The 12775-nt window shown below is 41.7% G+C and overlaps 1 protein-coding gene across 1 annotated transcript in view; it reads left to right on the top strand.

The window, feature by feature from the left end:
• Positions 1-2974: 2974 nt before the first annotated feature.
• Positions 2975-12775, top strand: part of usp43a (ubiquitin specific peptidase 43a) — a 123022-nt gene continuing 113221 nt past the window's right edge. Inside the window, exon 1 of the mRNA XM_005469983.4 lies at positions 2975-4099. Within this exon, the coding sequence (XP_005470040.1) occupies positions 3485-4099 (615 nt within the window). The 5' untranslated portion in view covers positions 2975-3484. The remainder of the gene's footprint in view (positions 4100-12775) is intronic.

Below are 12775 nucleotides of genomic sequence, written 5' to 3'. Positions count from 1 at the left end.
GAAGCCTTGGTCAAGAATGTGACTGTCACCTACCAGAAGGATGACCTTTTGTAGGTGAATTCAATTCAATTCAATTTTATTTATATAGCGACAAATCACAATAACAATCGCCTCAAGGCGTTTAAATAGGTCTTTATGGTAGAGGTGTTATCCAGAAGCCAGTCGGCTGGTTATTACCATCACTAGAGTGAAGCATGGGGATGGCAGCATCATGGTACTGGGGTGTCCCTCAGGGAGACTGGTCAGGTCTTAAAGAAAACCAGCTTTGACCTGAAAATGGGTGACAGATAACCTTTCAGCACCATAGTGAACTGAAGCATAGAGAAAAGGAAATGCTACAGTGGATCAGTTGCAGCTAAACCCTAAACCACTGTTTAAATCTAAGATGTAAAGATGACACATCAAAGGTGTTCACCACCCAATCTGATGGAGCTTGCCAGAAAAAAGTTGACTGACTTGAAAGTGTAACGGTGTGCCATGAAATGGGGAAAACAGTACTTTCATAGTGAAAATAGTTATTGTTGCTTATATAGCAAAATTTCCGGTGCTATTTTTTATTGCTTGTAGATTAATTTAAAAATTACATTTACAATAAAAATGCAAGAGTGAAGTAGTCTGAATATATTCTGTATATAAAAGTGAAAAGATCACAGTCCCTTAAATGGTACTGCTTTGCAGGAGCAACAATGTACATGAATTTAAAATTTTACTTCAAGGCATAACAACATAGTTTTTGCAAATTGTCTGCGTTACACTTCTTTATACTTACTGAAAAAAGCAGTTAATGGGATTCTACAGACTCATGAAATCAAAATATGGAACACAATGCGACATTATGTAGTTTATGAAATACACAGTTAACTCAAAATGTAATTCATCTATCTGCTACTGCCACAAAGTGCAGGCCTAGATATTTGGGCACTGCTGTCCCCTAATGTAATAAGGTTTATTCCCTGAGGGGTTATGGTAAAAGAGTGGTGCGATGTACAACTGCCTCTAATTCACTACTACTTCCTGCAAAAAGTCAAAAAAATTGTTATATAAACCATCCATTCATCTGTTCAATTTCTACCTCTTATCCAATTCAGGGGGACTGGGGCCTATCCCAACTGTCATAAGACAAGAGGTGGTGTACACCAGGACAGGTTACCGGTCTGTGGCAGGTAATTTAAAACAAGTCAGAAAAGAAAAAACCCCCCTGCTCATTAAGCTTGGGCATAATTCCTCTCACTGTCGTTTAGCACAATGATAATGAACAGAGGATTGCTGTAAAACTCGGGTCATCTTCATAACACACAGACACAGAAAGACACGGTTTGCCTCGGAATTTGTTAATTTGTTATGCTCATGTAACATGTGTTCATTTTTCTAACAATGCTCAAATAAGAGCATCGGGGAAATTATGAGAATATTGGATGGAGACCTGACTATCTCTTTTAATAAATCAGAACATCTGGTCCACCAAATTCAATCTTTAGTACTGGTGAGCTGTGAAATTAAGCTTCAGATGAGAATCTGAATATTGCACAAAAGATGCTGGATTCCTATTGAAAAGCAGAACTGCATGTAATGTCTCTGGCAAAAACAATTTTAACATACATTTTACTAACTTTGTCGAGCTTTCATGATGTATGAGCAGCAGCATTAATGTGCATGCAGACAGTTGCCAGACTTTTTATAGGACAGGCTGCACCTGTCTGCAAGTGACGATGTCTTAGGTATTTGATTAGCAGGATGAAGAAAATGTTGACCATGTATGCATGGCAATATGAAGGGTAAATGTCAGTATCTTCTACTTTGATAACCTTGGTTCTTATACACTCACTGGCCACTACTAATACAATAGTAGTATTCCCCCCTTTGGATCCCCTTTGCCTTCAGAACTGCTTTAACTCATGCTAGAGATTTGTTGTTTTGTTGGAAACATTCCTCAGAGATTTTGGTTCATATTGACATGATAGGATCATACAGTTGCTGTAGATTTGTTAGCTGCACATCCATGATGTGAATCTTCTGTTCCACTCCCAAAGCTGCTCTATTAGATTGAAACCTGGTAAAATCATTGTCATGTTCAAGAAACCAGATTCAGGTAAACTTGGTTTTTATGACATGGTTCATGTGATAAGCAGGAGAAAATGGGTGGATGGGATAGACATGACATATCACCCAGCTGCCTTCTATTGTCCAAATTTGGTGAACCTGTGTGAACTGTAGCATTGGTTTTCTGCCTGTTTCTTAGCTAATAGGAGTGGCACAGGGTGTGGTCTTCTGCTACTGCAGCCCATTCTATTCTATTGAGACCATTCTATGCTAACCCTAGAGATCGCTGTGCAGGAAGGTCCCAATAGATCGCAAGTTCCTGAAATAGTTTTACCAGCCTGTCTGGCAACAATAACCATGCTACATTCAAAGTCACTTAAATCACCCTTCTTTCCCATTCTGATGCTCATTTTGAACCATGACTGGTCATTTTGACCATGTCTGCATCCCTAAATCCACTGGGTTGGTATAATGATTGGTTGATTAGACATGCTATTGGCTTTCACAAACAGGTGTCTGTCAAAGCAAATAGCACAGGTTTACCAGGTCTACCTATGTGGACAGGCTCTTCAGCAGAAATAGCAATTTCTGAATGTGTGTGTGTGAGAAGTGCTTGGATGAATGGGTGAATGAGGCATGTTGTATAAAGCACTTTGAATGCTCAAGCAGATTGGAAAAATGCTCAATAAGAACTAGTCCATTTACCATTATACTGGAAACTTATTTTTTAGTTGTTCTCTGAGCAGTTTATAAGTAGTTTATAATTTAGTTTGGTATTGTGGATGGTGCTGCTTTCTCTGACACCCTCAGCAGATGTTTTGGCAGGTGATGTTAGAACTGGTCCTACAGGGGGCAGATTCAGACTGCTGTACCTGTCACCTATTAAAGACGACAACTTCCTTGTTCAAAGTGAAATAAAGTAGATATGCAAAGTCGAATGACCTGTCATCCACTAGTTGTGAATGACTTAACCGCATACATATTTGTGTTGATAATAGCCTACAGTCTAATTCAGGTTAATTAAATTCTTGCCTGAGAGGCGGGCAGTTAAACAGGATCCTTGGCAATTCAATGAGGCCCCACAGACAGGAGAAGAGGGAAGAACAGGGGTGTTGAGAGAGAGAGTCAAAGACCGCCAGGCGCACGATCCAGCGCTGAGAGCCATCGACGAGGAAGTATAAATGAACCTGCGATGTGGAAGAAGGAGAGCCGCTCGTCTCTGTAGCTCCTGCAGAGATAGATCGTCACCCGACAAAACGCGCGCACCGGCGATAGCGAGATGTCGATGGGATAATATCAGCAATAATGTGCCTTATTGGCTTCTCGGCAGTGAGGTTTGTGGAGAGAAGTGAGACGGAGGAAGAGGAGGGGTAGACAGCCTGGCAGACAGGTGCGCGTTGATAGTCTGTTTCATTTTCTCTCGGTCCGTTTAAGTGATAGAGCCATGGATACCCGTAAGGAAAGCAAGGTAAGAAGACAACCCATGAAACCCAAAACGACGAAGGCAAAGGAGAAGAAATACAAATCTGGGAGGTTTACTAGACGGAAATCGCTTCGATCTTTTGGGAATTTCATGGGAAGGATCCTTAAAACTTTGGGCACTTTAGCGCACTTTGGCGACGCGGAACAGCAGGACGCAGAAGACGACGACGGCGGTTTCGGGCAAAGCGCGTCGGGTGGTTTCAAAGATAACTGTTCGCAGATCTCCAGGGAAGGAACCGTAAAGAAGAGCTCCACGGTTTCGTCCATTCACGGCTCGGTGAAAGACAGGCTGTCGTGGTGCTACGGCGACAAGACCCCGGGAGTGCTGGGACTGAAGAACCACGGCAACACCTGTTTCATGAACGCCGTGGTTCAGTGCCTCAGCAACACGGACCTGCTCGCCGAATACCTCGGGTTGGAGCAGTATAAGTCGGATATTTGCCTCCAGAGGGTGAACGGGGAGGTGAGAGGAGCGGAGTCGCAGACCGCCAGGGGAGAGGTGACAGAGCAGCTGGCGTCGCTGGTTCGAGCGCTTTGGACGCTGGAGTACACGCCGCAGCTGTCTGTGGAGTTCAAGGTAAGGATGGAGGCGATTCACCTGTACTGAACAAGCTTAAGTTTCCCCCACTGATGAGACCTGGCGTGATTTTTCTGTTTTCTGTAAAGAGAGTTGTTCTCAAAAAGGTATCCACCAATTTCGGTGTCAACTCGTTTCTATTTAGAAACAAATACTTTCCACCCGGTGGGCATGTTATTCATCTTGATGGGTTAAACTAATTGCAAGTGGCCCCGAAACCCAAAAGTCTGCTGCTAACTGTGCCAGTGTTGTTGCTGCTATTTGATTAACTGCACACTGGCAGCGAAAGTGCTCAAACTCAAGCACAATGAAACCACAATTACAGGACCTTAGGGCGTTTTAAATCAAATTACTACACTTAACTAGAAGCCACATAGTTTTCTCCTATTGCACTGACGGTGTTTCTGGGCCAAATCAGTGCCGATTGATCGTGCTGCACTCAGCTGAGGGAGACAAGGTACAGAGATATAACACACCGAAAGCTAGAAGAGGATCAGCAGGGGCCCTGATTACTCACTCTCTTGAAGTTTGTGCCACAGGCTCCCCTTGTAGGTCACCTCGGCCATGAAGAAAGAGATCATATTATTTATAGGCTAAACTTTTTATTCACATTCTTCTCTTACTTTCTTCACATTTAGTGCCACAAGCTGCGTGTCATACCAAGTTGCCTCCCAAAAAGCGATCGCTTGTCAAAAAGTTTAAAAATACTTCTTAAAATTTTTAAGAAGTAGCCAAAAAAGTCTGGATTGATTATAATAAGGAACACAGAGTCATAAAGATACTTACACAACAGTCATTTCTTTATTTTATATATAAACTCTTTGTAAATTATGTTGACTTCAGGCCAGTCCATTTATCCATATAAGCTAAAGACATAAAAAAAATTCAAGAGTTTAATTTATGAGCACAGTTAAGAAAGGAGGGTAAATATTTGGATGAAAATTTAAAGGTGTGAGCTTGAATATGGTCAGAGGTCAGTGGTAAACCTTTCTGTCCCAGGCAGTAATAATAAAACAGCCTCAAGACCTCATGCTTTCGACACTTTATGGTATTGTTTGTTGAAGTAGTTGTAGTTCGGTAACCATGTGGTTACTGATTACACGTAGGCTGTGTTATCTCTGCTTGGCTTACCTGTTCCTACACTTCAGGTGGTTTGTCTGCATTCCCGGAGTTGTGAGAGAAGACATGCGGTCTTGACTCACAAACACAAAGTGTTCAATGCACAGGATGGTTCATCAGGGGCTGCTTCATAACTGAAGCTTCACCTCTTCAATTTGAGGATGTTCAAAACAACAAGTGATCAAACACTTACACACAAGAGGCTTCTTGCTCCTGTTACTCATTGCAGTTGTAACTGGGAGCTGTAGAGGTTTAGACTTCTCTCAGGAGTGGTTGGATGGTAGCCAATCAGAGGGATTACTTAGAAAAAACAAAACAAAAAACTGCTCTGATATATCAGTAGCACAGGGAAGCTATGAGTGATTAGGTATGTAATACACAGACACATACAGACGCGCACACATATGTGATCACACAGGCACACCTTACACCTGTCACCTATCACCACAGTCTGGGTCACCCCTTTGAATTATTGTTTTATTTAATTTTTTAATTTTAGGATAGGGGTGGGGGATTGGGTTAGGGGGTTAGGGTTAGGGATTGGGTCTTATTCTTATTAGTCATTATGTATTGGTGTGAACTTATGAGTCTTTTCATTTTTTGGTCTATTACTATTCCTAATTATTTTATTTAATCCTTTATTATTATTATTAGCAGTGATTTAAGTCACATATATTATTCATTTCTAATTGGTTTAATGTTGCTCTTGTTTTAATTAATTGTTTAATTGTTTTATATCTTTTATATTTATATATTTTATCATTGTTTTAATCATGTGCATTATTTTTGTGGTGTTTTAATCACAATGCTTAACGATTGTGTTTCATATTTTAGCTTTACACTGTTTTCTGCCTGCAGTCTCTGTAGTTGCTCACATCTAATACTGCTCATTGCACTTCCACCTTGAATTAAATCTGCTTTATAAGCAAAGTTCTACTTGCTTACTTGGGTGTGAGCATGCTGATTTGTGAGAAAAGGCCGTGATTCAAGTAGAAGAAAAACTTGATGGTGTTTCAGTCCAAAAAATATAAAGGGTAGCTGGTTATGGTATTATTACTGAAGAGCGTCTGCACCAATGGGAGATCAACTCCTGCTTTGGGAAACTAATGTAGCCTGAGTCTTTTAAAACAGTCAAAAGTCTGACATGTGAAGATAGTATGCACAACATCATAAAGATCATTTGGATCTAGATAACAGGCCTTGCATAAAGAAATTCATACAGTAAACACTTAATATGTTGATCTCTATTGAACTGACTCTTTATGGAGTTTGTGTGCTCCCTCTGGTACTACGGCTTCCTCACAGTCTAAAGACTTTGTAGGTTAATTGTTGTAGATTGGATGAGAGAACACGTGGTTGTGTGTCTCTGTGTGTTAGCCTTGTGTTGGACTGGTTACCTGTCTAGGATGTACGACGAATGGAATAGACCCCAGGTTGGGTAAGCGGGAAGAAAATAGAAGGATGCTACAGTGTGCACAGCATGATGATTAAATCCTCATATGAATATTAACTGTTAATGTCAGAATGCGCTTTGAAAGTGTTTTGCTGTAATTACTCTCATGGTTGCCTGTAATAAAAAAAGGAAAACAAATCTTTCACACACATTTTCTTTCCTTGGGCCATTGCCTTGACACAGTGATTTGTACGGGTCCGCCTATCCCGGAGTGAAGCAGGAGAGAGGATGTTTACTGTAGCGAGTGCATTTGGCCTGGAAAAGAGGATCCCCCCCGCTGAGATGCCTCCAGTGGTGTGCACTCAGAGGGTGAGAGAATGAGGGAGGTAGAGACACTGCTGGCAAACTAAAGTAACGTCCTTGTGATCCTCACAAGACCCCCTCCGTCTGTAATTAGAAAAAGGAACAGACAGCCTTGACATGTGCCGGTTATTGACAAATTTGCTCGCATTTAAAGAGAGTCACTGGCTTGTAATGAATTGGGTTAAAAAAGGAAATTTATATCCGAGATAAAGGCTATCGCAACGCTTTTTATTACTCTACTTTGTTTGAGATCGGGTTTAGTGAATGAGCGGAAATTAGAAGTCAGAGAGACTCAGCTCAGAATACACCGGAATAACGTCAGGCTTTTAGAAAAATAGTTAAGTCAGCGATTAAATGTCAGGTCTATCACCTTGAAGAGTTATGCAGAGCTGTGACACAAGACGTTTTTCGATAATGAGTTAAACTTAAAGTGGCTACTATCATCCACCAAACCCTGAGAACTATCACAAAATCTCAGCACATAAAGTGCTTGATCTGAATCAGAGGCAGATTCAGATCAAGTCTGTCAGAATGTGTGAAAGTGTCTGATAAGCTGATGGAGGGCAGGTATAGCTACCAGAGTGGCAACACCTCATACAAAGGTTTCAGTTGACAATCTAGGTCAATTTACATTCTATATGTGGCCAATGGGCCTCATCCAAGCATACAATCAAAAGAAGTGATAGCATATCAAGTGAAATCGGGGCTGCTTTTCAAAAATCTGAATACAGACGTGCTTTGAAATTTCTGCTTCCCCTTTGGTGAGCCTCGGCCATTAAACTTCAACACCTCTGTTGTTCGATATGCTCGTTATATGTTCACAGAATTCCTTCAGAGCTTATTTAATGTAGCCCACCTGCTCATAATATTCTCATAATAACCACATGTAAATTATCCAATGTGCCCCCAAACGCACGCTTGCTTATAAATTACAGTAATCAGCCTAATGGAAGAGCTTTAGCTAATGGTTAGCATTGCCAGCGTTGCCATTACTGCTTCACAGCACATTTGATGTTCATCAAATCTCATTTTATTGGTTGGGCCAAAAGTTGTCTACATCAGTTTAACTCGATGACAGAGCAGGCTCTCTCTTTTTTGCAGCTTTATACTCCCAGCCTGAACAATTAACAGTGTTATAACTACTTTTAAAAGTTGCTGAAAGGATCATTATCTTTTTTTTTTAAACACTTGAGGATCCAACTCTGTGGGGCCGGGGGAGCTCAGTCAGGAAGATGGAGCCTGGTGTTTTAAGTGGTTTTGTTTGTTTTGGGGAGAACAGGTCTGTGACAGTAAAGCACACCAGCAAGACTGATGATTTGTTTGCCTTGTCTTGTTTCTGCTCCTCTTCGGGGACCGGTCTGATTCTCGCTTTCAGTGCTGAAGAGCTATACATTGTGCACACAGCGGGGGGGACGTACGCCACCTGGATTCCCTGCGCTGAGCAGCACAGAAATGCCACGATGGCGCATCATCCCAGTTTGATGAGCAGCATTGTTTTTTTTTCCAGCTAAACAGATGGGCTCTACTTTTAGATTCAAGTGGGATAAACAGGATGATTATAAAAGACTTTATTGTGCTGTAATAATCTTTATATTTTACACTTGGCTACAGATACGCTCCTTAGTACCTGTCTTAGCTGTCAAAAGGAAATTTAAAAAAAGAAGAAGCTTCAAACACTTCATCTCACACAACAGTGGAGTCAGACTTTTTAAAAGTACGACAACAGAGCCGCCATATGCTGTTAGAAAGCAGCATGCATTCCCACGACTCAGTGAGTCGTATTGTATTATATTGTACCTGCACCGCTGTGGCAACAGACAATAAAGAAATGCAAGGAGGAGTCTGTGTCAGTATGCACTACAGTATGACACCATTTCCCACCAGGTTTATTATCCCTGTCATGATTTATATATTGAAACCGAATGACATAAGCCGTGGAAAAGCATCAATACTTATTGTACTGGGGTGTGACAGTGCAATAGCCAAATCATAGAAGGGAGCCTGCTTTACCTGAGTCATGGAAAGCACAGACACGTGTAAAGCACACTTTAAAAAGGGTATTTGAATTGCAGTTGAGATACTGCGATGTTTTAAATGACTCTCACTCAGCTCCTGCTTTAGTGACGGTGGTTTATTTTTCTATCAGCTTGAATTTACAGCCCGATCACTGTTATTTCAGTAAAAGTTCGCAAGTTAAGTTTCACTTATTCCTCATTGTGTGTAACTTAAATCATTTGGGTTGATCTGATGTGTTAACTTAAGAAGTCTAAGCACAGACGCTAAATCACTCAGAAATGATTATTTTCATCATATCTCTTCCCCTTTCTTATTCTTCACTGATATCTCATGCTGGGGGTAGCTGTTGAAATGCAGGCTTTGTTCGTTTTTGACTTGCATTAACCTTTATTGGATGATTTCAAACATATTCTAACAGAGAAATTGAAAGTGGAAAGAAGAGACAGGGAGGGACAGGTGCTAAGATGCTAAGAGAGAAACTCATTTGTCTGCGTGTGTTTACGGGTTAGCTGGGCTGACTGCAGCCCAGCTGTTGCTGATTAGTGGAGGGAATGTTTCTTATATGATAGAGAGGAAAGAGAAGAAGATAATAGAAAGAAGGGGCAAAGAAAAGAGGACAGAGAACTTGTGCATGTGTGCGTGCGTGTTTGTGTGATAGATGAAACACAGAATGAGGGGAAGGAGAGCAAGCAGTGTAAGTGATAACTGCCCTGCTTCTGGTCTGTTCCAACAGCAAAGGTGATCTGACAACACGAACCAGCTGAAAAATGAAACGGCAAATGGACCAGTCAGTAGTGAGAGATTCGCCCCCCCCTTTCCAGCTACACCTGTTGTTGGGGAAGATAGGTGTGTGCAGGAAAACAAAAGCATGTGCCATTCCTCTTACGGTTCTACCTTGTAATGGTTTGTCAGTGTCACTTTCTGACCGTCACTAAGGAATCCCATCAAACTTGTTTGTCAAGCTGGATCATGATGGGGTGAGGTGGTGTAAATGTTTTTTTTTCTTTTAGGGAGAGGGGAGGGTCATTTGTTTGATGTATGTTTATAGTAAATTCCTTCCCCGCCAGCACTCTAATCTGTCGTTGTTTACACAGTAGGAGGATGGATGTTGGGAGAGCGCGATGGGGGTAATGGTGTGAGGTGAAGTAAAGGTTGCAAGATACAAAACTGAAACAGACATCTGAGTGTGGAGTGCAGCCCTGTCTCTGCTGACCGCAGGAGGTCATGACCCCTGCTGTGGAGACTGCACAGGTTTATGGCTGTCTTTTGTCATTCTGCTATCTTTTTCTCGTGCTTTTGATTTCTTTGGTGTTTTCTTTTTTTTTTGGGTGAAAAACCCGACAGTCCTAGATTCCATAGCTTTATTCCTCTGCTATATACACAGCCAGCACTTTCTTTCAAGCAGAGTATTGGCTTTTGGCAGTCTCCAGAATACCAATTGGAACATCCAGGGGAAATTCAGCTTTTGCGAATGTATTTTTGAAAACTTTCAACTTCCCATACTGTAAAAAAGTTTATATCTCTCTGTTCAAATCTGTTGATGATTCAACAGCACATTTAATTCATGCTCTTCAATAACAAAAGAGGATTAAACTCATTGAAAGAAACAAACCGTGCTTCAAGCTATAAAGAGAACCGCTCCCTGTGCCCTCTGCACTGAGTGGGGCTCAGTCGTATGTGGATGGAGAAGATTCTTCTAGACTGATCAATAGTTCTTTCAATAAGGTCCCTAAAGCAGGCCCTTCCACCCACCGCTCTCCTCTCCTGGACTACTTCTGATGTGTTTACTCTACAAACACTTAAGATACTTCTTTAGCTGTGGACGGGTCAGAGCTGAGCACTGCTGGTGTTTACAGAGGAACTTGACTTTTCAACCTACCTGCTATTCTTTTCTTTTCACCTCTAGCCTGCCTCAGTTTAAACAATGCCCTTTCTTTCATTTCCCTCTTTACAAGAAATCAAATACAAGAACTGCTGCTTTCGAATACGACTTGGCCTCTTTTGTGACTCACGCGTGCACACAAAGAGAAAAATGAGCGTGAGACAACAGCGCAGGCGAGGCCAGTGCACTTCCAATGCACTGAAGTCCTAACCCCTTGATTTCCACCAGCTTTCAGTGCCCAGACTGAGTCTCGTTATTGTAACCTTGGAAACTCTCCTTTCCTCTCTCGTCCTTTGCATTTTCTCCTCTCTCATTTCGCTGATAGCTTTGACAAACTGTGCTGCCTGTGTTTTTCACTTTTCATTTCTGGGCCTTCCGCAACTGTGCTGTCCTTTTGATAAAGACACAGAAGAAGAACACTAACTGGTCTGTTGAAACTTCGCCAGCATCCTTCCCTTACTCCACCGATCCTTTTCTCCATCTGTCCCACATCCCTCCATCCCCTGTCAGTGCTTTCTCATAGTGATGAAGCTCATTAGCGGGCTGTCTCTGTCAGATAGAATAGGGGGAGGCGGGGGGCTCCCTCCTGTGTTTATATTTAGATACTGGGATACTGCAGGTATGATGTGGTGATTTTTAATGAGGTGCAGAGCAGAGCCTGGATGCTGTCAGTCACACAGAGAGAAAGAGTGACTGAGGGAAAGCAAAGTAGCCACCTGGTGTAGTGGTAATCAGTTTTGTCTGTCATTTTCTGTCCCACTCATAAATTTTCTACTCCTTCCTCATAACTGAATTACAAAGAGTGGACTTTTGCTTTTTTCCCAAGAAACACCTGCTATGTTTTGGATACAGTTTGTGTGAGTCTCCTTTTGAAATGCAGTGCATATGAATGTGTGCAGTTCATGAATAGCGTGAAAAAAGGTGGCGACAGGCAAGTTGCCATCTTGCTGGGCCGCTACAGCTAACCAGCACTCCAGCTTTTAGCAAACAGCTGTCCACTAAAACTCCCCATCTTACTTAAATGCTACTATAAAAAGCTACAGACTTTCAGCTTGGATTCACTCTTCTTCCTCGCTCAAGTTACATCTATTTACTCATCAATTAAGGTCTGAAAGAAACCCATCTGCTTAGAGTCACGGGGAATGGAGAAATACCTGTCTGGCAACAAATGGACCTCTTTGCACCAGCTGCTAGAAGCTTGTAGTGTCGAGGCAAGGACTGCAACAGAGAAGAGGAGCCCATTGGGAGTGGGTGCTGTTCACAGGAAGATACTGCTGGAATTGGGAGACAGTTGGAAGCTGAGTCTAATACAAGAGTCTAATCTGATTGCATAGAGTTCGCATTCTGGGGTGTTATATGACACTTATAATGAGAACAGATGCCACCTTCATCTCTCTATACACACAATGTGTCCTTTGGTGTTGGTGTCTTAACACACTAGCCAAGGCAATCCATTTGTGGCACTGACATGCCATGAATTCCAAGTTAGAAGTCTGAAGAAATGGCATTGGCAGAAGTCACAGTGTTGCCTAAGATCAGTCAAGTGAAACCAGAAAGTATTACAGGCTTTGACAATGATGCTCATTGAACCAGCATGCATGATTACATCACCTGATAAAAACGGCATCAAATATGCAGAGCAAAGATGTGAAGATAAAGTTAAAGAAGTTTTATTTTTCACAAACATGAAGGAATAGTAGCAGTACATTTGAATGAGTGGAACTTTCTTTGTTCTTTGCTTACAAGAATTTATGTTTCTCTGTCTGTAAGATGCTGGCACTAAAAAAATAGTTTTGTCCTTCGCAGTAGTTTATGATGCCTTTACTTATACTGTTTTAGGAATGTCTGTGTCTGTGAGTGAAATGTGGATCAATCAGTGCAGAATATTCCACGTATTTATCTT

The sequence above is a fragment of the Oreochromis niloticus genome, linkage group LG6 (genome assembly GCF_001858045.2).
Source record: "Oreochromis niloticus isolate F11D_XX linkage group LG6, O_niloticus_UMD_NMBU, whole genome shotgun sequence".
Taxonomy (NCBI): domain Eukaryota; kingdom Metazoa; phylum Chordata; class Actinopteri; order Cichliformes; family Cichlidae; genus Oreochromis; species Oreochromis niloticus.
Note: the sequence above shows the minus strand (reverse complement) of the source record. Positions and strands in the feature narration are given on the sequence as shown.